The sequence below is a fragment of the Brachyistius frenatus genome, unplaced genomic scaffold, assembly GCF_029030835.1.
Source record: "Brachyistius frenatus isolate BFR_SWC_R1_liver_20210118 unplaced genomic scaffold, ASM2903083v1 Contig_45, whole genome shotgun sequence".
NCBI classification, from domain to species: Eukaryota; Metazoa; Chordata; class Actinopteri; family Embiotocidae; genus Brachyistius; species Brachyistius frenatus.
The window spans coordinates 2225842-2243084 of record NW_027210644.1 but is presented as its reverse complement, the minus strand read 5'-3'; the positions used below and the strand labels follow the sequence as shown (position 1 = coordinate 2243084).

At 39.2% G+C, this 17243-nt stretch overlaps 1 protein-coding gene across 4 annotated transcripts in view; it reads left to right on the top strand.

Annotated features, from left to right (window-relative positions):
• The window catches only part of cadpsa (Ca2+-dependent activator protein for secretion a), a 173929-nt gene that overhangs the window by 100590 nt on the left and 56096 nt on the right, over positions 1-17243 (top strand). Inside the window, exons 17-21 of one of the 4 annotated variants that reach the window (XM_069703250.1) lie at positions 198-266; positions 5537-5643; positions 10226-10382; positions 15215-15356; positions 15937-16071. In XM_069703250.1, the coding sequence (XP_069559351.1) occupies positions 198-266; positions 5537-5643; positions 10226-10382; positions 15215-15356; positions 15937-16071 (610 nt within the window). The remainder of the gene's footprint in view (positions 1-197; positions 267-5536; positions 5644-10225; positions 10383-15214; positions 15357-15936; positions 16072-17243) is intronic. The other 3 variants (XM_069703251.1, XM_069703252.1, XM_069703253.1) reach the window with 3 other exon arrangements.

Here is a 17243-nt window from a genome sequence, read left to right as displayed (position 1 = left end):
CTATTTCACTTTTGATTCCGTATAGTTTTTGGTTTTAAAACATGCAATTCTGCTTTTCCGGCATGAAATTTGTGAAATTTCAAGATTTTTAATTGCAGCACAAAACCTCATATCAGTCATACCCTAGTGACCTCTGTGCTCGTCCGCTCTGACCCTGGCCTCTCGCATGCCTCGGTATCCTCCCTCTTTCTCTGTAGGGAAAAAGAGAGAGATGTATGAGCATCCTGTCTTCTGCTTGGCGTCTCAAGTGATGGATTTAACCATTCGTGAGTACCTTCCTCATTTCCCAGCCACACCCCACCTATGCACCCTTTTGTTTTTCTCTTACAACCAGTATGCACGCCAACTACCACAAGCGACCTCAATTTCTCTCGTACCTGTCCTTTGGTTTGGTTGTATATTATTTTAGTCTGTAAAGTGGACTTGTTACAGTTCTTTAAAATGTTTCAAGCTCAGCTTGTCACTAAAAACACTTTCTACTCTTTCCGTGAACTTTTTTTCTGTCCTGCTCAAACCACCTGTTTCTTGTCTATGATTTGAATGCATTTTTACTTTGCTTGCGTGTAAATCCTTTTAAGTGTTTAAGATCATGGTACATTCAAACAAAAGACACCCGCATCAAGGAGTTACTTAGAGGGTATCCTCTCAATCCTTTGAGAGAAACATGTCCATTTGTCAACATGTCCCCGTCTTTGAATGTATCCACAATGAAATGCTGACACAGACTGAATATCTTACAATTATTTTAAAAAGTTTTTATGTTTTTTCCAGATTTTCCCATGCTGGATTTTAGGTTAAAATGAAGATGCTCTGTGTTTTGTCTCTTTTTCTTCTAAAGTGTCGGATTTTACAAAATGTACCGAAAGAAGACACCTTTGGCTCAAAGGCTGCTGATATATGTTGAATTGGTTGCTTTTAAAGTGTCAGTCTAACATTTACTTTTATTTTTGACTCCTGTCTTCCACTATATTCTGCCTATTCTACCTGCACTGAATGTTAATCTCTTCTCTCACCCTTGACCTGATACTTTCCCACCTCTCTCCACCTTCTCTCCATCCTTGCAACCTGTATTTTTTTTTTGTGTGTGTCTGTCACTTAAATTGAACCTTTACTAAGTGGAGAAATCTCAGAAAGAAATGAAGGATGCAGGTGATGTACTCTATGTCTAACCTCTGCTGTTAGCTCATTCCTGACCAGAAAACACTCTTAAATCATGCCACCATAGACCCTGTCACAACCTTCCTGATACATTGCATAGCCTTATAAGAACATGTTTCAGGAACATTGTGACAACATCTGTGCCTCCCCCTCCCCTCCCCCTCAAGAGCAGTAACAATTAACACAAATTCAAGGGTGGCACGGTGGTGCAGTGGTTAGCATTGTCGCCTCACAGCAAAAAGGTTCCGGGTTCGAATACGGTCCTGGGCCTTTCTGTGCGGAGTTTGCATGTTCTCCCTGTGCTTGCGTGGGTTCTCTCCGGGTTCTCCGGCTTCCTCCCATCATCCAAAAACATGCACCTCAGGTCAGGTTACCTGGCGCCGCGCTAGTGGCAGCCTATTGCAGCAGCTCCCCCCTGAGAGCCCCCCTGCTGTAGCAAAGAAATTTCCCCTCGGGGATTAATAAAGTGAAAAAAAAAAGAAGAAAAAAGCAGGTTTGCAATAATTGCACTTTTATGATAATATAAAATCCAAGATCAAATTAGGTCTTATCCAAGCGACGCCCATACTTTAAAACCAAAACCAAAGGAAGTGCTTTTACAGGAAAAAAAAAAAATAACAGGAGAGAATCAATGAATTGATGTTTGACAAATGGGGAGATTCATTTTAAGAGGGAGCACAACAGAGTTAGAGAGTGCAAAGTTAGCATGATCTATAGAAACAGAATAGCAACATTAATATGGAGTACGGTTGAAATAAACCGGAATTCTCCGTAAAAACAGAAATCTATGATCTTTTGTCTCAACTGAACAGCCAAGATCAAGCACTGCATCCAGTGAAACCTGAACTTAGTGTGAGAGAAATAGAGAAAAGAGGAAGGGGATCTCTTGAGGTCATTATAAAACAGAGGAATGATCACAGCATATAAACTCTATTTCAGTGTTATAGACCACTGACTGCTTTTAGGATAGGGACAGGCAAATATTATGAACCTGTCAATCTGTCGACTAGCTGGCCTGATTTTAGAATATACAATTGAACAACAAACAGAAAACATCTTTTCTTTAATTTCCTAGACTTCATAACTCTTACATAATAACCCTGACTTGAAAGACATGACTAAATCCTAACAATTTCCCCATTGAAGCAGGACACAAGTCCCATTCTATGGGAGCTTTCAGCCATGTTGGCATGACTTAAGTTCCAGCAGGCAACCACTCATCATCTGCTCTCTGGTCAACAACATTTCTGAGCTACACGATCTCAAGTGGTCGCTGGACTGAGCACAGTCATGACTCTGGCATGTCAGACTAAGACTCTTTATATCAGTATTTTTGTGTGGGTTCTTATCCAATAGGATGATGGTGCTGAGTACACCATTACACACAAGACATACTGTATCTTTACTTCCACATGATAATGTTTTAACTCACTTGAATTGTTGAGCTGGTTGAACAATTAACTCAATAGGAAGGTGAGGTGTGTTCAAGCAGTATTTCCCCCTCTTAGAAACAAATTTAATGGCATTTGTCAAACATAGATCGAGAAAAAAAACAGGCACAATGACAAAAACAAAAACAAAGCAGCATTTTAAGATTCCCTTCAAAACAGTGATTTATAGAGGTTTGCCAAGAATGCCTTCGTCAAAGATAAAGTTTATACATTTAATCTTAAAGTGAGACTTTTGAAAGAAGAAAACAAAAAATAAATTACGTGTGAAAAGTGGAATTCATACACATTCAGTGTTTGATACAATACAATCAAGGGTTTTGCTGCTACAGCATTATCCTGTCTGATATGACCAATAAACAGTTTGAGCTAAATACTAAATACTTTGTGAAAAACTTTTCTTCAGTGGTTTTTCCATACTTGTACTTCTGCTACACAATTTTCTTTTAGAATTGACCATTGTCTGCTGACTTTTCCCAATACAAATTAGTTACAAAGCTTTGCTTAAAACATGAAATTAGGGAAGAGAGGTTAAAACTGATGTAATATGTTGTCATGGTTTGCATGTTTTTCTATACATCTGCGTCAGTGACTGCTTTGACCAGCGGTATTATGTTTGCTGGTTGTCTCTCCGTCTTTATCAATCTTGTGATACATCAGGATATCTTAAAATTGTTCACAAATGTTCACTTGAACTCGAGGATGAAATAATTTGATTCAGTGGTTTTATGTCCATTCGAGTCTTGTGAATGCAATATCTCAGGAACATCTTAAGGGTGTTTGATTACATCAGGCAGAAACTTTGTTTTGCCTTTGTTTTGGGAGAAATCAGATTTTTGGGAGGACAAAAAAAGTCTGTTTGGTTTTTGAAATGGCACAAGAGGAATTAACCTATGCCTCATGCTAAGGTTGCACATTGTGCAATGTGGGGTCTCGTCAGCACTGGCATTAAACAACGTAGAACAAAATTGAACTTAGACTGCAAACAAGCTTTCCTCCAAGAACCATGTCAAAGGGATTATAGGTTTCACAAATTTAGTGAAATAGAAAAGAGAATTTTTTTTCCATATCTGAATTACCAGAGTCAACTCTATGATCCAGTCCCACCAGGAACCTGCTGCATTCTGGTTGGCTGCATTGTAAGATGAATAATGTTCAACACAATGGGCTTAATTGTCTGCTCTACCTACATATACGTTTGCTATCAAACCAACCTTTGGGTTGATGGTAATACAGTTTAATTTCATCCCAAAAAAATTCCCAGTCTTTTAGAACCCCAGCCAGTCAATTTGTCCCGGATAATGTTACTCTATTTTGTGTACGTGTGTGTGTGTGTGTGTTTATTTATATATATGTATATATATTCATATATACTTATAAATAAATATGCACCTTGGAGTTAATTATCATGCTTATACCATGGCCTCTGTCAAAAAGCACCAGTCAGACAAAACCACGTATAGTTGATGCCTCCTGGCATATGTCCAACTAATAAGAAACAGTACATTTTCTGGCCATGGTATAATTTCTGACCTCCCACTGAACATGCTAAAGACATGAAAGTCAAAATCCCATGTTGTGCAGTCTACACTGATGAGCCAACATATTAGGTCCGTCTCTGAGTAATATGGGATGGTTGGTTGCATACCACCACAACAGCTCTGAGTCCCGTGGCATGTCCTCAACAAAGCCTCTAAATTGTCCTGTGGTATCAGGCACCAAGACGTTTGCATGAGATCCTTTAAGTCTGTAAATGTCTTGTTCCAGCCTGCAACACCCTCTCACCCGGTTCCAGGTCTGTTCCTCCTTGGACTAATTGTTGCTAGGTGACTTTACTGAGTGGAAGCAACGGTTTTCAGTGATTCTCCAACCTTGTCTTCTGGCCATACGTTCTTGGCCCCTGTCACAGTAGCTCAGGTGTTCACACCTGCCCATTTCTGCTACATCCAAGATGCTGACTATAAGAACCAACCATTCGCTTACTGCTTGACATATCCCAGACTTTGACATGAGCTGTTGTCATGATATGATCAACTTTATTCACATCATCTGTGAGTGGTCAGAATGTTTTGGCTCATCAGTGCATCTTAATAACAGTACATTGATATGAAACTTCAACCCCCAAAACAATAATAATTTGCAGCCTGTGAAGATAAACACAACATGGCCACAGTACTGCATGATGAGTGTTCGGTGTACATGCTGTTTACATCCCTCATTACGCCCATGTTTCTCTGGATGACATCATCATTGTTCTGTCACAGTGACAGAGATTTGACTCATTAGCTTGATACTACAGGCCATTACTACTTCTAGCCACCCAACAGTGCTTTTCAACACTAAAGGAAATACTGTTGTCATCACACAATGAGTTAAACCTAAAATTACATTATAAATAGGGCTGGGTTAAACATACAGTGCGTTTAATGTCACACTTAAACTTTGCCTCCAAAAATTATAGAACAAAGTAAGGATCAGTGCAATTTAAGTCAGCCAAAATCTGACCAGATATATTTTCAATTTTGAATCGTGATTTAGCCTTTCGGACAAAAGTATGAAGGTCTAGTACCCAGCCCTAATTATAACAAGATGGAATTTCATGCTTTTTAATATGACTATGAGATTGTCCCGATGATTCAGGATGAGGCTATAGACTGGACTAAGGATCACTTTTGAGGCAACAGCTATATCCAAAATTTGTGAGTGACTTAATCCTTAAGCTCCATTGTTTGGGAGTAGGAAGGATAACATGCATGTCGGTTACCTTTGTACAATATAAATACTGTATCAAAGAAGAAACATATCTCAAAGCACGGTTGCTCTTAAACACCTTAGCTTGCATGAATAGAGAGTCAAGAGCCTTTGTTCATAAATGAGTAGATACTGATGGATCTTTCAGTCCACACTGATCTTTGACCTTTGTGCTCCAGAGAATGTGGGGCGGTTACTCACCCCTGCCAAAAAACTGGAGGACACCATCCGTCTGGCTGAGCTGGTGATCGAAGTGCTTCAGCAGAATGAGGAACACCATGCTGAGGTTCGTGTGCTGGTATATGTGCATGCATCTACACACACACACACACACACACACACACACACACACACACACACACACACACACACACACACACACACACACACACACACACACACACACACACACACACACACACACACACACACACACACCACGTGGTTTACTAGCAGTGTGGCTTGCTTGGGCTGGTTAAAACTAGTGATCAGCATGAATTGTGTTCTACCTATCTCAGCTCCTTGTATAATGAATAAATATCATTAGTGAAAGAATGTTACTGAGTTCCGTGAGCTTCTACAAAAGAGATGTATTTAATATTGATAGGTAACAATTTAAGAATGACATCAGGATGTCTGTAGGTAAGAAACACTGTCAGCAAATACTGAATCATTTAAAAGACATTTTGGCAAGTTGAATGTCCAATATCCTTGTTTTACATACCTGATTTAATCAGATGTATTTGACTATGATATTAATCTGTGTAATTATTGTAAAATATTTAAGTTATAATTAAGATATTCAGTCAAATGTTGTCTCTTCTTTCAGTGAGCTGATGATATTTTTCTGATGTGAAATCATTATAATATTATAGTGACTGCCAAACCGTGTTTCCTTGAAATTATGTTTCTCAGTTATAGTGGGGTGCAACACAATTACTGGCTGAAAAATGTTCACAAAAAACATTTATTTGAATAAAAGAGGTGCTGCATTTATGACTGCATCAGAATTAACAGGAATAGGTCGGGGCTGAAATTGGGGGTCACATCCAGACTCCAGTCTGTGGTTTAGGCAACAACAGCACTATCAGGGGAGGATGGTGGTTCTGACTAAATGCAGATAAACACGTGTCAAGTCACTTTAAACTTTTTCTGTACCAACCAGACTCCTGTATTTTCCTAACCTGAAAGAGCTACTTTAATGCTCAGTATGTTAATTAACAACATTTCCTTATTGTGTTGATAGGAGACAGAGTTGTCTGCCAATCAATTGCAACCAGCCATTTGGTTCCTCAAAAAGTAAACAGCTATCCTAAAACTAGTTAAATGATGCGATGTACGAGGAGCAATGAAAAAGTCTGCAAGAAGCCTGTGCAGCGAGATCCTCATGCTGCACCTTTGTTTGGTCAGAAACCTGTGTAGCTGAGCCATATTCCAGTTTGAGAGGAGTACCCCATAGGGCCACTTTTCTCAAACTGTTACAATAGATGTATCAGTAACAGAGTTTGGTTTATGTTGGGGATATTGATTGACTTCAGTTGATAGACTTTCCATTTAATATGTTTACATTTATGTCCATTACAGTTTTTAAAATCTTCAAACCTACAGTGCACCTCAAAATTAATTAATAAATAGATAATAGATGAATTCAACAGGTTATATTGTAGTGCTCCTGACTGTTGGTACATTTAGCTTCTAAATAGTACAACACAGATCCCCATTGCCCACCTGCGTCGAATCATCATGCTACTGTATGTATTATGTGCACAGTAGGCCTGACACAAAGTACACACTCTAAGTAGTAGTGGAGAACTATCAGTCATGGTCTCACAGCAGAGCAGCTTCTCTGTTTACACTGAGCTGAAAGGATACTGAAGGAAAGCAACACAAAACATGAAGACAGAGGGAAAAGAAATGCAGTAAATAATATGCATTCTGAAGGTTTGCTTTCATTTAAGTCTTTCAGCTTTGATACTTACATATAGTACATTACATTTGTGACCTTGTTATTTAACCAAAACAAAACTGACTCACTTCCTTTTTGCTTTTTATTTTAATGATTTATTTGGTTTGCGGGGAATTGTTTGAACAGGGAAAAGAGGTATGTGATTGTCTTAGAGCATATGCCCATTCTCTATCCTACCCATATTAAAAGTCCTTTGCATGATACAGCTTTTGTTGTAGAGGATCAATAATGTTTCCCATCGCAACAATGACCCACAACCCCTTTCAGCTTGTGGCCACTGCTAATCAAGTGCTTGTGGTTTCTGAGCTAGCAACCGTTTTGCCCTTGGTGATAAGGAGCAGAGACAAGCACTTAGGCAGCGTGCTTTATTTGTCAAACTCATTAATCTACGCTCTGAAGAAGCAAAGTACAGAGTTGTGACTTTTGGTGCTGAATGGGTATTTTTTTGTTGCAACTCTGTACCTTGTTTTCTGGGAGTCTATCCGAAATCATCCCTGAATATTACCCGTTTCTTGTATTATGTATTATCTATTCCACCAAGTCTAGTTAGTAAGCTCGGGGAAGGTGTTGGGTCATGTTATTTTTTCCTAAAGCAACCCATTTGTCTCCTTTGGATCCCTCAGCACACACAATGGGGGAAGTGTGAGGCATGCTTTGTGTGATCAGGGATAACATGATCCCTCCCCTTGCATTTAAACAAAAGTCATGCTGTTGTTTACCAAGTTATGTGAGCACATTGGTGAACAAGCCTAACCGGCGTTAGACTCCAACCTAAACAATTATGTTGCTGTTTTGGTCAGTTCACAATGTGAACACAATCAGAGCACAAGATTGTTATAATTCAGTGCAATTACCGTTTATTAATTACCACTGATGTAGCTCTAATGCTGGTTTTTGCTCATATTTACTAGGCCCATTTTATGCCTCACATGTAATCACCAGTTGTAACTTGAAGACTTTTACACAGATAACCACATTCAATGTAGAAATGATCCACAGTTTTATAAAAAAAAAAAGATTAATAAAACTGCAACAGGCTGTTTAACAAAACTTGCATTTGTAAATATATGCCCCTAAACCTCTGAGACGCTTCTGTCCTGCCACTAATAGAAATATAGCAGAGGGGAATATAAATTCAAGGCATATGCAGCCTCCTAGAAAAATGGCGATGAGAAGGTAATAGCTACCTAAACAAAGATGGCATGTAGATACAGTGTTAGGGTTATGATGGTGCCCTATACGACTAAAGTTCTTCAGACTCTGACAGTCCTGATACATGGTACATGCACATCTGGGTTGGTCTGGATGAGAAGAATTCTCACACAAATAAATGACATTAAAATAAAATGTTGATGTTGAATTAAATCTGGGCTCTTGGTGGCTTTTAAACACGTGTAGGACCTACTGTTTCAAGTGAGCACAAGTCTGTTGTCCTGCAGTGTGAGCAAACAACTTTTTGAGATGTCCCATTTGTTCTGAAATTTCTCTGTCAATCTGTGTGTGTTTAAGGACATTTTCATTTTGATGGCGAGGCCACAGCATGAGATTGTCATTGTTTCTTGATCTACTTCATCCACATTATTTAGTGAAATATCTGAGTCGCCACGACAGGCCAACGAAAGGACCATTAGACCATTGTAATTGCTGATGTACAACAAAGATTTTTGTGTTCCAAATTAAAGTACCAGACACCAGTTCCTTGCTTAAATACCCTCTCATTGCCTTTCCATGATTGGGTAAACAATAATTATTAATGCTGTTGGAACTTCGAGACTTAAAATGCAGTTTTAAAGCTAAACAGTTCATCACGTTCATGGAAGTTTAATAAGCAGCTGTCATTTCTGGCCGCCATCTTTGTTTGGTTTAATAATTGGGGGTGCAGCCTACAAGCACCTTCAAATCATAAATCTTTGTCTTCACCCTGGAAATTGGTTTGTAGTCCAGGAGAGTGTTGAAAGAAGAGTCTTAAGACATGCTTTTAAAATATTTGGTGAAGTGTCAGAACTATCAAGTTTATTTTTCTATTTTTGGTTCATTTATTTATGTTTATGATCTGAAATGAAAATGAGAAAAGTCTCAAATATAAAAATGATGATTACATGAGTGGCACTGACTGGAGGTATCTTCTTTCCAACTGTCCCGCACCAAATATCCACTGCTAAGAGCTCCCATGGCAAGTGCATGAACCCCACCACCACCGCCACGTATGCCAGTGGGTACATTCACATTACAGTGTTGACAGCTTGATGTGAATGAGCAAATACCATGGATCATCAGGGGTCCCTCTTAAGAGGCCCGCCAAGAGTGGAGGTGCATGGAGAAAAGCAAGTGTTTTTGATGTGCATGAGAGTAGCCCGGTCCCTAACTGTCACTCCACTGCCTTTACTCGATGGGGAGATATGAGCATGGCACAGCTCACTAGCTCCTTTCTTCTGATTGACTCACTGAAGGAGCTGCGGGTGAGTGTTTAAGTAGCTCCCTGCCATGCCTGTCAAGGAGCTGCTGCTGTTTCCTCTGTGAGCCAACAGAAAAGCGTGTGATTTTCCGTGCCCAAGCACTGTTGTTTCTGCTTCGAGTTGTGAAGAATCCTTCCCCGGAGATCACACAGTGAAGTCGTTGAGGCAACAACTTGATTTCATATGGTGAAAAGTGAGAGAGAGGGAGCCAAGAGCCTGTGCAATAGAGTTACATTTCCTCCTCAGACTTTATGGTAAATGTGATTCAAATTGTTTCCTGTAAATTCTCAAAGCAGTATAAGTGCTCATTGGGGAGCACTTACACTGTATGTATTCTCTATGTGTCTAATTTCTCTTCTTTCTTTCACTCTCAACTTCTTGAATTTCTTCTGCTCCTTGGATTCTGTCTCTCTTCCTTCTCTGTCTTTCCTTCTGTCCATCTCAAGGCCTTTGCGTGGTGGTCAGACCTGATGGTGGAGCATGCTGAAACCTTCCTGTGTCTCTACTCAGCCGATATGGACGCAGCTCTTGAAGTTCAGCCACCTGACAGCTGGGACAGTTTCCCTCTCTTCCAGCTGATCAACGACTTCCTGAGGATGGACTGTGAGTGAAAAGCTATTAAAAGAAAATATTTAAAAGATAGCAAAGGAGACTGAAGTGGCTGAATGTGCCTGAAGTGATCTAATGTGGGATGCCGCCATGATCAGGGGTAACATCCAATGTAAATATCAATTGCGATATAATCTCATTGTCAAAACACACATGAATCATGCAATGTACACCATTTACATTAATACAAGTTTAACAAATTAAAGTTGAACATTTTCACCTTACTCAAATTTGACAGATGAGCTTTACAGTCTATGATTTTTTTTCCACTAACAGTTACTTACCATACCTTACTGTACACACCTCATCTGTAGCTGTTAGCTAGATAGCATCAAGCCTAAATGCAAATTTTACCATGACTAGTACTTCCTGTTATTTTCCTTTTTCTCATTTTGTCATTTTATAAAAGTTGAAACATTTTGACTCATGCCAAACATCATGCTGACTACTATATTTGCAATTTATGCATTCATTTCAGTCACTATTATTTGTATTTGTAAGCAGAAATAGGCGATATTGGTGATATCACCAACAGTTGAAATCCCTCATTTTGAACCATATACAATCCATTGTTTTTTGTTTTTTTAGATATCATTATTAGGTGATAAACTAAGTCTGTGGCCTCCCCTATATATATTGGTACTAACCCCCGAAATCTTGTTGACATGTTAACTTATTTACAGCTCGTTATGTTTAAGGTTGTTGTGATTAAAGTAGCACTTGTCACTATTATCTATTCAGCCTTTGAAAGAAATTTCCAACCCTGCTTTACCAATCTTGGTAAATAGCATGTTTTATAGTAGCTACAATAGCTGTTGGTGAATTCATGTAATATACCTTAGGTCTGTCGTAATAATCACCTGAATATTTGAGCTAACTTTGATCATTCTGTAAATATATTAGAATCGTTTCCATTCATCTGTATGAACATTAGCAGGCATTTTTTCACTGTTGAAGGTTTGACTGGTGCTCTTTTAATGACGTCACCTCGTTGCGCCCTCTTTTTCTGCTATGATTTAATGGCACACGAGTGGAGAATTGGCGTCAAGAACTGTTTACCTTGCAGTCTTGATTGTTTATCTAATACTTGATCGGTCGCATTTCTATGAGCATCTGTTTTTTTTTATCATCATGGATTTAGTGGCAAAGCCAAACACCAACAGCCAATAAATTGGCTCTTCTTCTACATAAGGTGTATTATTAAACTATGATCAAGCTTACAGTAGAATAGCAGCATAACATGAACTGAAAAAGACAATTAAATCAGCAATCACAGTTGTTTGTATGACAATTAATTGATCAACTAAAAGTTCACAAGACAGCACTAATGTACCCCTTCAAAAGTGGATAAACAATTTATAACAAAGAAAACCTTTGTTGTGATCAGTGTTTATGGTGTTTTATCACCCAGTTCTGTTATCATAATCAACTACAAAAATCAAAACCCTTTGTAATGGAGCTTTAAAGCCACTGTCGACCCTGAAACATCCCTCAAATGTCTCACACCTGCCAACGTGAGATGTACATTTGGCCTGGGGCGGTTCACATACTGAATCGTGTGTGTGTGTGTGTGTGTGTGTGTGTGTGTGTGTGTGTGTGTGTGTGTGTGTGTGTGTGTGTGTGTGTGTGTGTGTGTGTGTGTGTGTGTGTGTGTGTGTGTGTGTGTGTGTGTGTCTGTGTGTGTGTGTACATGGCCAGGCATGTCTGACTGAAGATAATGGTATGGTCTTGATGTTGGTTGCTGCAGGCCAGCCATCTCTCTAATGAACTGCATGCACTTGCCTGCAGGAAGACAGTGGAGCTGTCCGTGGTCCTGTAAAGGATCCACTTCAGTGTTCACAATGCGGACTCAATCTGCGGGGTGCTAATTGTCCCTGGGGAATGCTTCCCCTTTTCAGTTTTGTCAGCTGGGAGTCAAGGAGAAGGCAGAGCGAGGTCCACTTATTCAGCTGAACAGAGATGACTGCAAATAGCTCGTTATTCTCATTTGTTAATGTCATCAAATTGGCCTCTTTCTCATTTGCTACACATGGTCAATTATGTGCAGATAGCAATTGAAGTGCATAGCAGGGGACATAGCTACACTAGGCAGCAGTAAAAAGAGTGCTGGCAATAATACAGTGACAAAAAAACAAAAACACCCACAGACTGTAAATCTTCTTGTGTGTTACAAATTGAGTTTCTAATTAAATCAGCTGGAACATATATATATATATATATATATATATATATATATTTATTGTGTCCCATTTGAGAGACAATAACAAGGCTTTGTAAGCAAAATTCTCTAGTTCGTGATCAAAACCAACAAAATGATGGATAATTTGTAATGCTGATCATTTTATTGTCCATTCTTGTGTTTTCATAAACAAAGTGTAAGAAAAACTCTTGCTCTTAAAACTTTTTCGAAAAAATAATTCCATACAAAACAACACCAAAAACAAATAACAGATTACTTTCTTTTTTTACATATATATTTTTTTAATCTTCTGAACAGCTCATGAATATGAAGTGTCATTAAAGAATAGGTCAGTAATTTCCCAAAATAGGTGGAGACAGTGGATCTTATCAAAATCTACTCAAACAGGAGGAAATAGGGCTTTTGTTGGGGACAGTAGTTGTGTAGCATGGTGGCAACAGAGGATCTTGCTGTGAACAACCACAACAAACAATCTTCTAGTACCAATGAACGACCCAGCAGAGCCCCCCACTGCCCATACAGTGAAACAAACACAGTTTAGTAAAGCATATCATCACAGGGACATCTTTTCCACAGAAGGTCATCTGCTCTGTTGCCCCAAAGCGGTGCACTTATGTAGCAGTAAATAGCCGAAGCACTAGACAGGCGCCAAAGTCGGGCTGCCATTCGAGGAGTTAATGAGGTCTAAAGCAGTGGTAGCTGGGCCAGGGAAAGCCCTGCGAACACACTCCTGGACACAACACATCCAAGTGGACAGCAGCCGCTCAAGTGGCTAATTGGTATAGTGGCAATCAGGGAACACAACAAACATTGCACCTACTGTGTATCATCGACCTTGACTCCAATGCCAACACAAACACACACATGCTCAGAGGGGGAGAGAAAAACAAAGAGAGAGAGAGAGAGAGAGAGAGAGGAAAAGCAGACACACTGCATGGAGCCGTGAGGCATCACATTAGCACACACTGGCCTCCATTTTATCTCCTGTGGTCTTTGTCAGTGTTGCCTTTTTACCAGTTGGGAGCCGGTGGAGACTGGGGGGAATGTGTGTGACGGGTTGGATTTAGAAACACCCGAGACTCCGACCTTTTGTTTGGAAAGATCGAAGAGTGGAAATGCTGTGTCATACCTGCTAATGAAGAGCCACAAACACCAACCTCTTCTGTCATTGTTCATTATCACCACCATGGACAGGGCTTTTTTTAATTTTATTTTTTTTTTAAATTTTTTTTATTATTTCTCTCTCTGCCCTTCATGTTGTAACCCAACATGAGCTGTTGCACTGCCTGCATGTACATATGTAGTGACTAAATCAGAGGAGTGTCTCTTGTGTTAAATGACTTGAGAAAGATGACTGAAAACCCTGACTAACAGGCCTTCAATGTGTGTCCATAAATCTGCAGATGAAGGAGCGTTTCAGCTGAAAATAAGTTTCCCTCACACTAGGAAATGTACCAAACAGATTTACTATTGTGGGTGAATTTTTTGTTACCCTTCCATGATAAAACACACACAAAAAAAAACAACACAATTTTCACTGGAATAATATAAAACTGAAAAAGTGATCGGCCTCTATCATTGTTAAATCAAAAGCAGAGTAGGATTTGTATTAAATATGGATTACAAAATACTTTAGATAATGAAACAAATTTAAATGGCAATGACAAATTTATCGGGACCCTTAACTTAATATTTTGTTGGACCTTCAGAGGCAATCACTACAAATAATTGACTTGTGTAGCTTTCAGTGAGACTTCTGCACCTCTCAGCAGGTGGTGTCGTCCAGTCTTCCAGAGCAAACTGCTTCAGCTGTCTCAGGTTGGAAGGCTGCCTTCTGCAGTCGGCATGTTTCAGATCTTTCCATAGATGTTTGATAGGATTCATATCAGGAATCATACAATGCTACTTAAGAACAGCCTAATGTTTTGTTCTGGGTCTTTCTGGGTGATTTTAGTTGTGTGTTTTGGGTCATTATCTTGTTGTAGGACCCATGACATGTGCCTGAGACAGAGCTTTCTCACATTGGGCAGCATGTTTTGCTCCAGAATGCCTCGGTAGTCTTGTGATTTCATTTAGCTCTGCACAGATTGAAGGCAGCGAAGCAGCCCTAAAACAGAACCATGTTTCACAGCAGGTACGGTGTTCTTTTCTTGGAAAACTTCATCTTTTCATCTGTGAACATAGAGCTGATGTGATTCAACACAAGATTTTGAGCCCACTGCGCTCATAAAGTGAAACATGCTGCAATCAGAGACTGATGTACCTAGACCTTGGAGTTCTTCTTTCTTTGACTACCATTACCACCATCTTTATGTTCAATCTGGGGTCAGTTTTCCTCTTGCTGTTGCATCCAGGCAGTTTGACTGCAGTTCCATGGACCTTAAACCTGTTCATAATATTTGTAGGAGAAACAATAGTTGATAGTTGTGTAAACTTTCTTTGCTTTACTCTGTGACAAATCAAAGGCTGCAGGTATACAGGAGAAAATTGCTTTTAATTTCACCATTTTTTTCAGATAAATGAAGCAATTTTTTTCAATAAGCTGTTAACAGTACCACCAAATCCATCAACGACTGTATCTGTGTTTTAAATTTCATGTCTTATTTCTTTATCTTCCCTCTCTCAGGTAACATGTGCAATGGGAAGTTCCACAAACACCTGCAGGACCTGTATGCCCCCCTGGTGGTGAGATATGTGGACCTGATGGAGTCTTCCATTGCTCAGTCCATTCACAGAGGCTTCGAAAGGGAATCCTGGGAACCTGTTAAGTAAGGATGCCTTCATTTTCTTTATCTTTACTAACTTCTTCACAGAAACAAATATTTTCACTTTGCAGGTGGGTGCTCTTGCTTTTGATTCCTCATCAGCCACATACAGTATACAGCCAGGTTGTTAGATTGTTAGACATTATAACAAAATCCATGGATGTGCATCTCCATGCAAAACACATCTTTAAATGTAAGACTTGTGTATCTAAAATTAACATTTTGGTGTTGATGACCATTATGATGACCATGTGAGGGTCCAGTAATTTTGAAAAAATAAACCACAGTGTATAAATGCTGACAGCAACATTCAAACATGTGTAGTGTTTTTACTTGTGTGCAGATAACAGATTTGAATGCAAATTTTAACAGATAAATAATATGGAATTGGGACTTTCTCATGGTTGGGTTTCGAAACTGCACTGAGCTGGGAGAAAGATTTAGGTTTAGGAGTCCTAACGGGTATACAGCTATAGTATGAATTTAATCTATCTTGAACTTGTTGCCTATGACAACTCATTTGCCACAGTTTTGATGTAGAATCTATTCCTTTTGTTTTCTGTTATTTTGTTTTTCTCCACAGGAATATAACAAACACTCTGCCCAATGTCAACCTCCAAATGCCCAAAGTACAGAATCTAACAGTGCCAAGTGTTAACCTCCCACAAATACCAAGCTTTTCTACACCAAACTGGATGATGGCTAATTATGACTCACAGTGTGTATCTGCCTTGAACAGCCTGAGACACACGCACATGTTTTTGGCATGAACGTGGCATCAACCCCACAGCAACTGGGTCATCTGGTACCTTAATGGCTCTTTAATAAAAACAGAAACATGTTATCCTAACTTGGTTTGTTGGTTTGTTGTCGCAACAAAACCATCCTAAACAATGTCAACTTTGCGTTAAATGGGGCATAATTGACGGAATGACACTTAATGGCCACAATCACAAATATTCATAAAGATGAATGTTCATTACATGTGTCATGTCAGTGTTATGCACATTCCTTTAAGTAAAGTGTAGCCTAATTTTATTTCTATAATACTAGTATTTTAGTGGTATATGCAATAATTTTTGTATTCTTCACTTTTGTGTGTTATCTTTAAAATCACACTTCAATACTCTTGACACATAATCTACAGCACTTTGAAAACATTGATCTCCGTTGTTGCTGAAGGCAACACAGATGAAAGGTGTAAAACTTCCTTCATATACTGCAGCATCCTGCAGAGTGTGATGCCGTCACCGCAGCACATCCATCCCTGCTCCCTCATCTGGGAGCTTGTGGATTCATATTCAAAAATACCAGCCCTGGCGTTGTCATTGTGATAAATTTGCTGAGAGCTGCAATTCAACCTTCTCTGTATAGTTACCAACAAATTCACTTTCCAAAAGAAACAGGGTGTCAGCAGTGACGATAGACTTGTTTCATTTGGGCTTCCTAATATCCAAAGAGCAACAATAAAAGCCTTCAATAGCTATCCAAAAGGACCCGTGGAGATAAGTTTAGGAAGGCATAAATCAACATGTGTAGATGGTGGTCTGTTGCCAATGTTTTATAGAGGCCAAAAGCCACGTTCATGCCAATGTCACAGCATAGTGTGTGTGTGGATGGATGGAAGAAGCACTAACTTGTAATGAAAGCCCAACATTTTAACTCCTTTATGTGTTTTTGTTTGGACTGGAAAGATGCAAAGGCTTAACAAGAAGACAGAAACAACCCATAAAAGACCAACCATTTGAAGAAAATAAGTTATTACAAACACACAGGTCTGCTAAGAGAAAGGATCAGCTAGTAGGCTGCTGGTTTTACTATCTGATCTTTAATTCACATTTACTCAATTTATAATGCTCTACCTTAAACCTCTTAATTTATGTCACAGTC